Raw genomic sequence first — 11686 nt, forward strand, 5'->3', positions numbered from 1 at the left:
TAGTCTTATTTCGCAAGTGTATTACTTTCTGATGGGAAATATTTGCATTCCCAGGTGTTTATCCACTTGATCTTTTTTTGGTCACTCTTGTTCAAGTTTTTGATAACTTTAATCATTTTCCTGATGGTCGCGTCCAGCTTACTGATCTCCTCTTTGGAGTCCTCCGCAGTGAAGGACTCGTCTGCCATGTATATATCAGAAATGAAGTCATCCACTTGTTCAGCAATGGATTGGTGCAACGAGTTCAATTCATCTAGCATGCTCCCGGAGTAGTCCTTCTCGTTATACGTTGTGGAGGTTATCGTTGAGTTGAACGAGGACAAGAGCAGTTTGATCAGTTTCAATTTGTTCTTCCAGACCTCCATAAAGGGCCGAATAGCCTTGATTGTTTCTGTACTGTCGCCAGCGTCCTCAGTTTCCAAGTCCGACAACCCGAGGTCTGCCATTCCTTCGAGAACACTCTCCGGGTCTTCCAAAAACTCGTCAATCTCGGTGACAACATCGTTGATCATATCACTGCTAACTTTGACCTTGTCAGAGAGCAGTCCGAAGTTCCCCTTTGTGCTGATATCATCGAGCGCATCGCACGTAGACCACAAAATTCCGACTGAGCGTAATCTGTTCTCATCGAAACTGCCGTCTTCCAGTTTTCCCTTCAATTCCTCAGAGAGGAAGTTCAGTCCGTTCAGCAGATTCAAAAGTGCACTGTCTAGTCTCTCAAGCAGGAATTGCGCGTACATCTTTTTATTTTGGGCTGTGTAGAAAAGCGGTGTGACGCTGAACAGTAGGAAGACGACGTCAATCAAGCTTTTCAGTTCTTTGTACACTGCCGCGTAATTCTGGGGGTTGAAAGTCTCAGGGTTCAACACAATCCCAATCTTGGTGGCATGCGATCTGATCAACTGTGAAAGCTTGCCCAGTTCCTTCAGCGCCGTCGAGTCCTTGAACTTTGTGCTGGATTGGATTGTGTGTATGGCATCCAAATTATCTAAATATCTGTCCAAGAATTGAGTCTTTATAGCGTTTTGCAAGTCCGTCAAATGTGACAATGAAACATTTATTGAATCAGCCATTTCACCCTGTTTTGAAGTAACCGGAACAGTTTCAGCTTGAGCTCAACTTATTCGTAGTTACACCCATCTCATCTCATCGCTAAAACCTTATGAAAATATTTTTTTCATCAAAGAAGAGAAAACAATATCAGATTAAACTGAAAAGAGGCAGAGACAAAGACAGTGCCCTTGGAGACTCATTTACTTTTACAGCTGAGGTTATAATATAAGACGCATTTGGAATTATATATATATATTTAGCGATAAACATATCTATGTGAGTGGGGTGTTTATACGCAAAAGAAAATAAACAACTAATACGTTATCTTCATCTTCGTTGTATACACACGTACCGGATGTTAGCTTTGGAAACGGGAGAGAATAAAGAGTAAAAGTAGATCATTCAATGCGCTTATTTGGCGTTTGGACCTGGGTTCATTCTTCTCTTACCGTTAGTCAAAGTAACGTTGACGAATCTTCTGGTGTACAAAAGTCTCTTGTAAGCTCTACCCTTTGGCTTCTTTGGCTTTTCAGTCTTTTCGACCTTTGGGGTTTGAGACTTAACTTTACCAGCACGAGCTAGAGAACCGTGAACTTTAGCCTAAAATAAAAAAAAGATTGCAAAAAAACAACAGGGAAAGTATAACACACGTTATAGTTAAGTTGTTCATTTGTTTTTTTCATTTTTGTTAGTAAAACCAGAATTTGTATAAGGAGACAGAAAAACTTTACACCATGGTTTTTTATATTGGAAAACTGAACATTTGCACATCTACTACACAACATTGGACCAGCCAGAAAAGCCCATCACAACGCCTGAACACTGCACATATTTAAAACATAACTGTAGGAGGGAGATAAACATTTATTTGCCACATCTGCATAATCCTCATCATCGCCCTCCCTACTCCAGCATAATCCGTAAACGCAGTTCCCAGTAAACCATCAGTTCTTAATCCTCCTGCCCTAGTGCTAACACGCTATAACATACCATTTTGTCTTGTTGTTGTTTTGTTCTGTATCACTTCTTCCACAATGTGAAGCAAAGAGTAATAAAACAGCAGAACCTTCTGCAAGATGCAACTTCTCAGGGAGAAAAGTTGCCCGTCTGAAATTTCGCCTGCGTTTATTTTTTTTTTGTGTCTCACCGCAAATTAGGTCAAAATTTCCTAAACGGGAAACTCCAGGTGTCACGTGCCGGTAATTTCTATTTTTTCTTGAAATTTTGAAATTTTTCAAAATTCAAAAAAATCAAATTTTTTTGGTGTCCGGATGCAGATTGTACAGGGATAGTCACTCTCTTTTTATACTACAGCGGCTTCGAGCGTATCATGTAATATATGATCTGTCCTTTCTCTCTGGTCTCCGAGGCGTCCAGCTGTGAGTCCTCCGGCTCACCCCGTTCGAGGGAGCAGTGAAACAGGCAGCACTGGTTGTGCACGATGGCCAGCAGCACATCGTCGAACGCAGTGTAAAGTCTTGTACAAACTTTCCAGTCTTTACTTTTGAGGATAATCTCCGATTGGGACACGCTCTCTCTTTCCGCTTGCTCGACGTACGCGGAGATTTCCTCCAATGCGGTTCTGGTTGGGCCCGCTGGTGTCCCGCGTGCGCTTTCGGGGACATTTTCGTGGGCGAGTGCGTGTGGCCTATACGCGATAGACATCTCGCTGTCCTCCACCCGCAACATATCTGCCTCCTCCGCTGTTGTGGCGTCACCAGTGTACGGTGTGACAATGTTTAGATTGGTCCCCTCGGTACTCTGCAGCGTTGATGGGACCATCACCTCGTTGGGGGAGGACGCCGAGGGGCGGTTTTTGCTCTCCTCGCGGTCCCGTTCATTGGGATCGAATGATACGTCCAGGGGACCGTTCCAACCAATGTTCAGGCTCCATTCCAGCTCGTTGACTGCAATGTTCAATTGGACGTTGTTCGGAGCTGCAGGATCGTTACTGTCTCGTAGTCGATGTAGAGCTTTCAGCCGTATATTGTAAACGTTGGAATACCGATGCACCCTCTTCATGAAATGGTGGAACGGGGTGCCGAACTCACTGCTTATCGAGGGGAGTTTCAGAATAAGGGGCTCCACGGGCATCATTGGTTCCTTCATTCGCAGATCCTGCACTTTGTACAGAACCCTAACGGGTATCTTGAACGAATGCACTATAATGTTGTTGTTCCCTCTCACAGTGGTTGTTGTCGTCGCATTTATGTTCCCGTCTTCGTCAGGGCCGCCCGTGGTCGCAGATGCGGAACCGTTCTCAAGCGTTTGTACCATCTCTTCAAATGTAATGGTCAGCCCGTATATGATATTTGCGCGTCTTCTATTGGCAACGTACTCCTCATCGGTACTGCCGCTGAACTCGTTCACTTTCCACTCCGGCACATTTTGTAGCTTCCACACCATACTCGAGCTCGACCCCTGGTTCATTGCCCTTTCGTACCGCTGGAAGACACTCCACAGGGACGCACAGTTGAATTCCATGGTTATTGTGTTCATCTCTCTGATCGACATCACGTTGTACAGGCTGAAAACGTCCCTTGGTATCGTGCACCACAACTGCCCATTATCCCCATGCAATACGGTACTCTCACCACTGTTAAACGGTGATTTTGGAGTCGATATAATTGTCAATCGCTCATCGGTAAACCTTAGAATGGCAGTCTTCCTCAGGGCATTCACAGTGGAGATGGTTGTCCTTAGCAGTTTGTAGTCCTCGGGAGATTCATACCCATTGATTATAAGTTTCAACTTCATTGGTGAGAGGCCCTGTTCACCCAGTCAGCTCAAATACGGATGCCGGCCAGCCGACAGTCGTATTACTTTCCCCACTGAAAGCGTCTTCTCACTACTGATCGGATCTTATTATGATATATTATATATTGCATCAATTTTTAACGTATTCATGGGTATACGTGATGACCCTCTGGGGTGCTCTCAACGACTGCAACCACGCTCTTGAACCGGGGATCCTCTGACGTTTAGCCTGTGAATGTGTTGTGATGCTGCTTCGATGCTTCAAAACGAACCGTAATGCACTGAGACGAATTTATGGAGTGAGATACAATGGAACGAAGAGTGTTCTGGAAAGGATATCTCAAATACCGATGGAGAAATACAAAGTGTTCTCAATCGTGGCCCATATTGACCATGGTAAATCCACGCTTAGCGATAGGCTGCTTGAATTGACTAACGTCATCACGACAGATACGAAAAATAGGCAGGTACTGGATAAATTGGAGGTGGAAAGGGAGAGAGGCATCACGATCAAAGCTCAAACATGTGCCATGTTCTATAAAGATTATCTACTGCAGCTTATTGATACACCCGGGCATGTAGATTTTAGGGGCGAGGTTGCTCGGGCAATGGCTGCTGTAGATGGGGCCATCTTGCTGGTAGACGCAGTAAAGGGTGTCCAAGCGCAGACTGTAGCCAATTTCCAGATGGCCAAAGAGATGGGCGTACCGCTGATCCCCGTGATCAATAAGATTGACCTAAGAGATGCTGAGACGGAAAAAGTGCGCTCACAGATAGTCGATTCTTTAGGGTTCAAAGAGGATGAAATTGTAATGATCAGTGCCAAGAGCGGGATCAATATTCCAGAAAAGCTCCTGCCTGCTATAATTGAACGGATCCCGCCTCCACACGGATCGTACGCAAAGCATTTTAGAGCGCTACTGATAGACTCCTGGTACGACTCGTACCTGGGGGTGATATTGTTAGTGAAAGTGGTAGATGGCACGATCGCGGTAGGCGATAAGATCGTCAGCGCACACACTAAAAAGAAATATGATGCCAAAAAAATCGGAATCATGTACCCAAACCAAACACCTACTGGTCAATTGAAGAGCGGACAGGTTGGCTACATTGTTCCCGGGATGAAGAACATCAAGGATGCTTTGCTGGGCGATACCCTAGTCCACGAGAAGTTCGAAAATGACACGGAGGTGTTACCTGGGTTTGAAGAGTCTAAACCCATGGTCTTTGTGGGGGCATTTCCAGCAGACGGTAGTAATTTCAAGGATATGGACGACGATATTGGTAGACTGGTTTTAAACGACAGATCGGTCTCTCTTTCAAGAGAAACTTCAAATGCATTCGGGCAAGGTTGGAGATTAGGGTTTCTAGGATCTTTGCATGCATCTGTATTCAAAGAAAGATTGGAGAAGGAATACGGATCCAACCTTATTATCACACAACCTACTGTGCCTTACATGATTAGATACACCAATGGAGAGGAAAAAGTGATTACGAATCCTTATTACTTCCCAGATTCCACCTCCAAGCACAGAACCAAGATAAAGGCGCTCTTGGAACCCTACGTCAAGGCTATTATCACTTTACCTAACGATTACGTCGGGTCTGTAATTCAACTTTGTGATAACAACAGAGGTCAGCAGTTGGATCTAACGTATTCCTCCGTCGACGATCAAGTCGTGCTAACATATGACCTACCGTTGTCGCAGCTTGTGGACGATTTTTTTGGTAAATTGAAGTCTGTCTCCAGAGGGTACGCAGCTTTGGACTACGAGGACTCTGCTTACAAAGAGTCCGATATTGTGAAGCTTGAGCTGTTGGTAAATGGGAAATCTTTGGATGCGCTCTCTCAAGTTGTACACAAGAGTCAAATGCAACGGATCGCTAGGGAGTGGGTCAAAAAATTCAAAGAGTACGTCAAGTCACAACTGTACGAGGTTGTGATCCAGGCGAAAGTTAACGGCAAAGTTCTCGCGCGTGAAACGATCAAGGCAAGAAGGAAGGACGTTTTGGCGAAGCTACACGCCTCCGATGTCTCAAGAAGGAAAAAACTGCTGGCTAAGCAGAAAGAGGGGAAGAAATCTTTAAAGAGTGTGGGGAACGTTCAGATATCGCAGGATGCGTATCAGGCATTTTTGAGAAGATAGCATTTTTTGTCGTGAATTTGTATATAGGAAGTATACATATATGTATATGTAACATTTGGATTGGATACGCGAGAAACTCAGTCAATATTCATTAGCAAGCTGTTTTTTGTTTGTCAACTTGTCATCTCGGTTAGCGTCACTACACCGTTGAATTTCGGGTCGTAGATTTTCTCCATCAGGCAAGATGCGACCCGCTGCGTGGATACAACAGGTCTGATACTTTTGTTCAGGGCGTTAAATCTTTCCCTCAATATCAGTTTGTTCGCACAATTTAGGGTACTGCTTATATCTGCCAAGCAAGTCCTTAAATTCAGCGAATATTTAGTAGTCTCGTCGAACATGAACCCAGGTCTCATAAAGATGGGTCTGAACGAGTTTTCGAACTTCGTCAACAAAGTCTCTGCAGCTCTCTTGGAGTCGATGTACCCAGCGGGCACGAGCGGGGACCACCTGTCAGCAGATATGTAGGAGAACGTGGGCGGCATGGGCAGTCTGTGCCTCGTGTTCTGCAGCGTCTTAGCGAACGCCTCGGCCAGTATAACCGCGCTCTGCTTGTTCATCCGTTCATATGTGAAACCGGGATTTTCAGTGGTATCCTTCCGTGGGTACAGTAGCGGATTCGAATTTGATCCCATCAGTTTGGAGAGTGGGTTAGCAAGGATTGATTTGTAGGACTCTTTTTCGAGCAGGATCCCTAGCGAGTGGACGACGTGTGTCGCGGTTTGCAGATGTTGTTTGTAACTCTCTGGTTCGAACACGTCCGCGGAGCGCCAATTAACCTGCTGTACCCACCGCTCGTCGCCCCTTCTCTGCGACCTAGGGGCCAGCCCTGAGCGAGACAGCGCGGTCACTTGGAACCCTGATTTCAACGCCTGTTGGCATATTCTCCTCCCGAGAAACCCATTCCCGCCAAAGACTACCAAGTGTGCTGCGACCATATGTCTGTGTGGGTGTTCTTTTTTGGAAGTGCTGTCACCTCACGGGCACATCCAATGTGTGTTGTATCAATGACACAAATTATATATATATATATATATATAATGATGAACTATTAAGTCTATACAAGCAGGGTCTTTAGGTGTGTCGTCTGGACTACGCAGTCAGTTTGTTGGTCTGTTTGTCGTCTAGATTGACGTCGATCTGTTTGTAGTTGTCCCAGACGATTCTGTAGATGAAACTTGGAGCGAACCCGCCGATGTTGGTGATGTAGATGTCGATGTTTTCCGGTGGGACGTACGCGGTGGTCTTGTTGACGATGTCCAGTCTGAAGCGCGGGTCCATCTTGGGGAGCACCTCGTGCGAACCGCCAAACTCGACGAATTTGCCGACGTTGAACGGGTACAGGGGGGACAGTTTGTACAGTCCCGCGACTGCGAACACTGGTGTCTTGAACTCTCTCGCGCACTCGCACACGGAGGATGTGCCCGAGCTGGAGGCAATGGACCCACCGTTGATGAACACGGTCTTTGTGCCGATGATGACCTTCCCGACCCGGGACATCATGGCGAAGACCGCTGAGTCTGGGATGATGATCGTTTCAATGTCGTGCTGAGCAAGTTTCTTGGCGAACTCGTGGGCGTTCCTCGTGTTGTTGGGGAATCCCTCTGAAACAAGCACGGTGAACTTTCTGTGGGCTCTCTCACGGGCCCTAATGAGGAACTTCAGGACCGTTTTGGATTCAGGTGTCGGGGTGAGAAGGATCTCATGGTCGTGGATAAGGTCGATTGCGATCTGCTGTATCCCGTCATCGATGTTGGTGATCTCGTCGACAAGATCCTTGATCCCCTGGATGGCAACCTGCCTGAAGTCTGTCTTCGTCTTCCTGTGGTTCTTGTTGTAGAACTGCTGTTGTTTCTCATCGGGTTTCTGCAAGAGGTTGAACATGGACGAAATGAGGGGCTCGTTCGCGGCTGTGCCCTCAACAACGGGTGCCCCATCCTGCATATCCTCCTCGACCTCGTCCCTGATGACGGTGAGGACTCTTCGTATGACACTCCCGCAGCAGAACGCAGTCGGCTGTGCCCTCTCGAGCGTGCACCCCAGAGTCCTGATCTGCTCAATGAGCTCGTTCACGTGCGACCACCGTGCCGCGGAGATGAACCGCTTGAGCAACTGCAACGTCTCGAGCGCGATGGCGTACGACCCGACGATCTGCTTCCTCTTCAGCCTCGCGATGAACGCATTGATCGTGACGTTGATGTCCGTGTTCGCGTTGTTGTTATTGTTGGCGAGACTCTTCAGGTTAGACGTCGACATAGCGTGGGCAAGGGGGGGGGGGGGCGGCGATGTACCAGTACCGACTGTCTCTCGAGTTCCTCGTCGTCGTCTCAGCATACAGTACAATTGTACAATTGCATATTATATAATTATATATTTGCGTAACCGATGGATGGAGGAGATGCTCAGATGTCGCCGTTGTACTCGGCGAGTTTCGTAGCACACTCGCGTCTGAGCAGTTTCAGTTTCGTGTCCTCAGGCTGCAAGGCGAGCCCCCTCTCGCAGCAGGCGGTGGCCTCCAGCCACTGGCCCAACTTGAGTAGACAGTCCGTCTTGCGGATGAACACGTCCGGGGACACGACCCCTGTGCCGAGCATGAACTCCAGGTCCTGCAGCGCGTCGAGGTGTTTCCCCAGGACAAGCTGCAGATCGATCTTCTGTCTGAGCATCATTTGAAGTTCCTGGAGCTGGATGGCGAAGGCCTCGTAGGGAGCGCGTGTGCGGCGAGCCATCTCCACGGCGAGCGTGACGTTCTTGAGGGATTCCTGTAGTTTCCCCTGCTTCGTGTTCGCGACTGAGGACTCGAACAGGTTGCGGATGAGCTTTGTGTGCTTGTCATTGGGCTGTGGGGTCACGGCGGCGACGTTCGACTCTGCGATAAGAGCCTTGGACAGTTTGTTCACTTGTTCTGCGTTGATGCGCAGCATGGGCGACACCTCGGTGCCCTCGAAGTCCACGAGTTTCGAGTTCTCGTTGTAAACCAGCGCCATCTCTTGGGGTCCTGTGGTGTTGTGGTCGTTGTTGGCTGGTAAAACTTTTCACAACTTAATAAGAGCGAGCAATCAACAGTATAATTTGGTACATACTTTCTATGCAATTGTGCGTGATGTTGAGTAAAATTTGTATATATGTAATATAACATAGAGAGACGGGGGTGATCACAAGTCAGCGTCGTCCTCGTCTGGAAGTGGCAAAGCGGTGGCTTGCTCCATTTCCTGCTGGTACTGTTGCATTAGTTGTTCGTCGACTTGGACCTCTGGTGGGGCCAGTGCTGGGGACGCGACAAACTCCAGTTGTGGGTTCCCAGCCAGTTTTCTCGCCAACCACAAGAAAGGTTTCTCGAAGTTGTAGTTGGACTTTGCCGAGATGTCGTAGTATTGCAAGTTCTTCTTTCTGTGGAAAGTGATTGTCTTGGCCTTTACTTTACGTTCCTTGACGTCGACTTTGTTCCCGCAGAGCACGATGGGGATGTTCTCACAGACACGGACCAAGTCTCTGTGCCAGTTTGGGACGTTCTTGTAAGTGATACGGGAGGTGACGTCGAACATGATGATGGCACACTGCGCGTTGATGTAGTACCCGTCTCTTAGCCCGCCGAACTTCTCCTGGCCAGCGGTGTCCCAACAGTCAAACTTGATCTCACCGAAGTTCGTGTAGAAGGATAGCGGGTGCACCTCGACACCAATGGTCGCGATGTACTTCTTCTCGAACTCACCGGTCAAATGTCTCTTCACGAAGGTGGTCTTCCCGGTACCACCGTCACCGACTAGCACCAGCTTGAAAGTGGGGACTTCCCCTTGTTGAGCGACAGGAGCGGACATACTGCGGTTGCTTGCTTTATTTGCTTGTGGTTGTGGTGACTGCTTGTAGTGCAGTGAAGGAAGTAACAGATCGAAGATTGAAATTTTTGAACAAAAAACTGGGAAAGAAGGAAAAACGCAGCAACAAAAAATTTTCTGTCGTTGTATACGGCCCTCGTGTGGCGTGATGTGTGTGCGACGTGCGACGTGCAAAGTGATATCACGTGACGCCCCCAAGCTCATCAACAAGCTAGATGTGCTGCATACGCTATAGTCTGTCGAACCAGTGACAGCCACGAATACGACCAACACTACTCCATTGGCCAAGAAGCATGCCTGCTGTGACTGTACCGGAACAGCAGCTACCACTCCTGGTCAGTTCCCATGAGCCCGCAGGCTGTGTCAGCGCTTAAACCGCAAGGTCTGTACAAGAGGTATACAGATAGAAGCTCGCATCCGGGTAACAAAAAGGGGTCTCCATTGGCGGAATGCAATACCGCACCAGGGTCTCAGACCGTTTGGGCGCCGGCCACTGGCGGTACTTCCACAGCGGTACCCTTGGTCCTGGACCCAACAACCGCACCCTGTAGCACGGCACCCGGGCAAACACACCGCCGCCCTACAGCCGCTCGCTCGGACCGCGGGCCCCTATTACTTAAACACCGGCCTCTTTTTCGCTTCGGGCTCGAGGTGACAGCGCGCGGAGAGATCGCCGCAGGGCTGTCGTTCGTACCGTCTTTATGCCGCGGTCGCTAGCCGCAGGGTTTTCCCGGATAGGAGTAGTGAGTGATTTGGAGGTTCCGATGCGTCGGTCGGGTTGGCTCGTACAGGCGTGGGTATATGAATATATATATATATGTGTATGTGGGTCGGTGACCTTGCGTCTGGCGTGCGTTGCGTGGCAGAGGTTGTGCTGCACTGTGCCAGGAACAACAACGCTCGATGAACACCTGGAAGGACTCGCTGCTCAGCACGCTCTGGCAGGATATAGACGCCGCGGGAGTCGCCGATGCAACCGTCGCTGCGGGCAGTGCGGCCCCTCTCCAGGATATAGAGAACATATGCGTCGTCGTCGCCGTCTGGTTCGTCGTGTGTCTCCTGGTGGTGCTCTCGCTCAGTTTCGGGGCGTGTCTGTACTTGTCCCTCACGGGGATGCTCTGCAGAGAGGAATCTACAGATATAGAGAAACAGTAGGAGCCCTGCACGAGGGGCCCATTTAACGAGTCTTAATGATAACAAATATCCGCATATAATGATACACTATATATTTAATACAATGCTAATGCTAATGCTAATTCTAATCCTAATACCGCCTTCTCTTTGCACTGCGCTGCTCGTGGGCAACGATCCGCTTTCGGGAGTCCCTGGCTGCTTGTGCGTGGTGTTGAGGGCCGCCGTGGAACACACTGCGTTTCGGGACAGTGCTGCTCCATGCGGATAGCACGAGTGGCGGTGCCAGTGGTGTTGTGCTCTGCAACAGCCCATCGAACTCCGCGTCGCGCGGGGCCTGCGTCCCAACACCACCAGGGGTGCGAGTGTTGGCACGCTGCGGGAGCTGGCTCGAGGCAACCCCGCTCGCTATGTCGAACCGGTTCTCGCTGATGAATACACGGTTGTAACCGGGACTGCCCCGGTACAACGAGGACAGGCCAGCAAGCGGGTACAGCGATGGCACCCGGCGCTTGGCACGCTTCTCTCGCCTCGTCAGGAGACTCCCGGGTTCTATCTTCACCTCGGTGGCACCCGCTGTTCGCTTGGTCTTCCCCCTGCGCCCACGACTCCGCTTCCCATCCTGCTCCAGCTGTTTGTTCCGGTAGTAGTCAGCAACCACGCGCAGATGGTTCTTACCGACCAGATGTGACTTGCGCACACTCAACGTGTCGTGCGTCAAGTACGAGTGGCAGTACTCGCAGTAATACCGCGCCATCGCCA

The 11686-nt window shown here is 49.1% G+C and overlaps 10 protein-coding genes across 10 annotated transcripts; 2 read left to right on the forward strand and 8 right to left on the reverse strand.

The window, feature by feature from the left end:
- Positions 1-5: 5 nt before the first annotated feature.
- On the reverse strand, positions 6-1073 carry KNAG0F03110 (uncharacterized protein; the record flags this gene model as incomplete). Its single annotated transcript, XM_022608755.1, has 1 exon — positions 6-1073. The coding sequence occupies one exon, from the start codon at positions 1071-1073 to the stop codon at positions 6-8; it is 1068 nt and encodes a 355-aa protein (XP_022465219.1).
- A 391-nt stretch (positions 1074-1464) lies between these two features.
- Positions 1465-2046, reverse strand: RPS30A (40S ribosomal protein eS30; the record flags this gene model as incomplete). Its single annotated transcript, XM_022608756.1, has 2 exons — positions 1465-1653; positions 2044-2046. The coding sequence occupies 2 exons, from the start codon at positions 2044-2046 to the stop codon at positions 1465-1467; spliced, it is 192 nt and encodes a 63-aa protein (XP_022465220.1).
- A 315-nt stretch (positions 2047-2361) lies between these two features.
- Positions 2362-3810, reverse strand: MEC3 (Mec3p; the record flags this gene model as incomplete). Its single annotated transcript, XM_022608757.1, has 1 exon — positions 2362-3810. The coding sequence occupies one exon, from the start codon at positions 3808-3810 to the stop codon at positions 2362-2364; it is 1449 nt and encodes a 482-aa protein (XP_022465221.1).
- A 245-nt stretch (positions 3811-4055) lies between these two features.
- GUF1 (GTPase GUF1) lies at positions 4056-5957 on the forward strand (the record flags this gene model as incomplete). The annotated part of the gene is made up of 1 exon (XM_022608758.1): positions 4056-5957. One exon carries the CDS (start codon positions 4056-4058, stop codon positions 5955-5957), a length of 1902 nt encoding a protein of 633 aa, XP_022465222.1.
- A 113-nt stretch (positions 5958-6070) lies between these two features.
- COQ11 (ubiquinone biosynthesis protein COQ11) lies at positions 6071-6895 on the reverse strand (the record flags this gene model as incomplete). The annotated part of the gene is made up of 1 exon (XM_022608759.1): positions 6071-6895. One exon carries the CDS (start codon positions 6893-6895, stop codon positions 6071-6073), a length of 825 nt encoding a protein of 274 aa, XP_022465223.1.
- A 154-nt stretch (positions 6896-7049) lies between these two features.
- On the reverse strand, positions 7050-8213 carry GCD7 (translation initiation factor eIF2B subunit beta; the record flags this gene model as incomplete). Its single annotated transcript, XM_022608760.1, has 1 exon — positions 7050-8213. One exon carries the CDS (start codon positions 8211-8213, stop codon positions 7050-7052), a length of 1164 nt encoding a protein of 387 aa, XP_022465224.1.
- A 146-nt stretch (positions 8214-8359) lies between these two features.
- Positions 8360-8944, reverse strand: SEC72 (Sec63 complex subunit SEC72; the record flags this gene model as incomplete). The annotated part of the gene is made up of 1 exon (XM_022608761.1): positions 8360-8944. One exon carries the CDS (start codon positions 8942-8944, stop codon positions 8360-8362), a length of 585 nt encoding a protein of 194 aa, XP_022465225.1.
- Positions 8945-9112: 168 nt separating this feature from the next.
- GSP1 (Ran GTPase GSP1) lies at positions 9113-9997 on the reverse strand (the record flags this gene model as incomplete). Its single annotated transcript, XM_022608762.1, has 1 exon — positions 9113-9997. The coding sequence occupies one exon, from the start codon at positions 9995-9997 to the stop codon at positions 9113-9115; it is 885 nt and encodes a 294-aa protein (XP_022465226.1).
- Positions 9998-10696: 699 nt separating this feature from the next.
- KNAG0F03185 (uncharacterized protein) lies at positions 10697-10948 on the forward strand (the record flags this gene model as incomplete). The annotated part of the gene is made up of 1 exon (XM_022608764.1): positions 10697-10948. The coding sequence occupies one exon, from the start codon at positions 10697-10699 to the stop codon at positions 10946-10948; it is 252 nt and encodes an 83-aa protein (XP_022465227.1).
- A 109-nt stretch (positions 10949-11057) lies between these two features.
- On the reverse strand, positions 11058-11681 carry YHC1 (Yhc1p; the record flags this gene model as incomplete). Its single annotated transcript, XM_022608765.1, has 1 exon — positions 11058-11681. The coding sequence occupies one exon, from the start codon at positions 11679-11681 to the stop codon at positions 11058-11060; it is 624 nt and encodes a 207-aa protein (XP_022465228.1).
- Positions 11682-11686: the final 5 nt, after the last annotated feature.

This window comes from Huiozyma naganishii, chromosome 6 (genome assembly GCF_000348985.1).
Source record: "Huiozyma naganishii CBS 8797 chromosome 6, complete genome".
NCBI classification, from domain to species: Eukaryota; Fungi; Ascomycota; class Saccharomycetes; order Saccharomycetales; family Saccharomycetaceae; genus Huiozyma; species Huiozyma naganishii.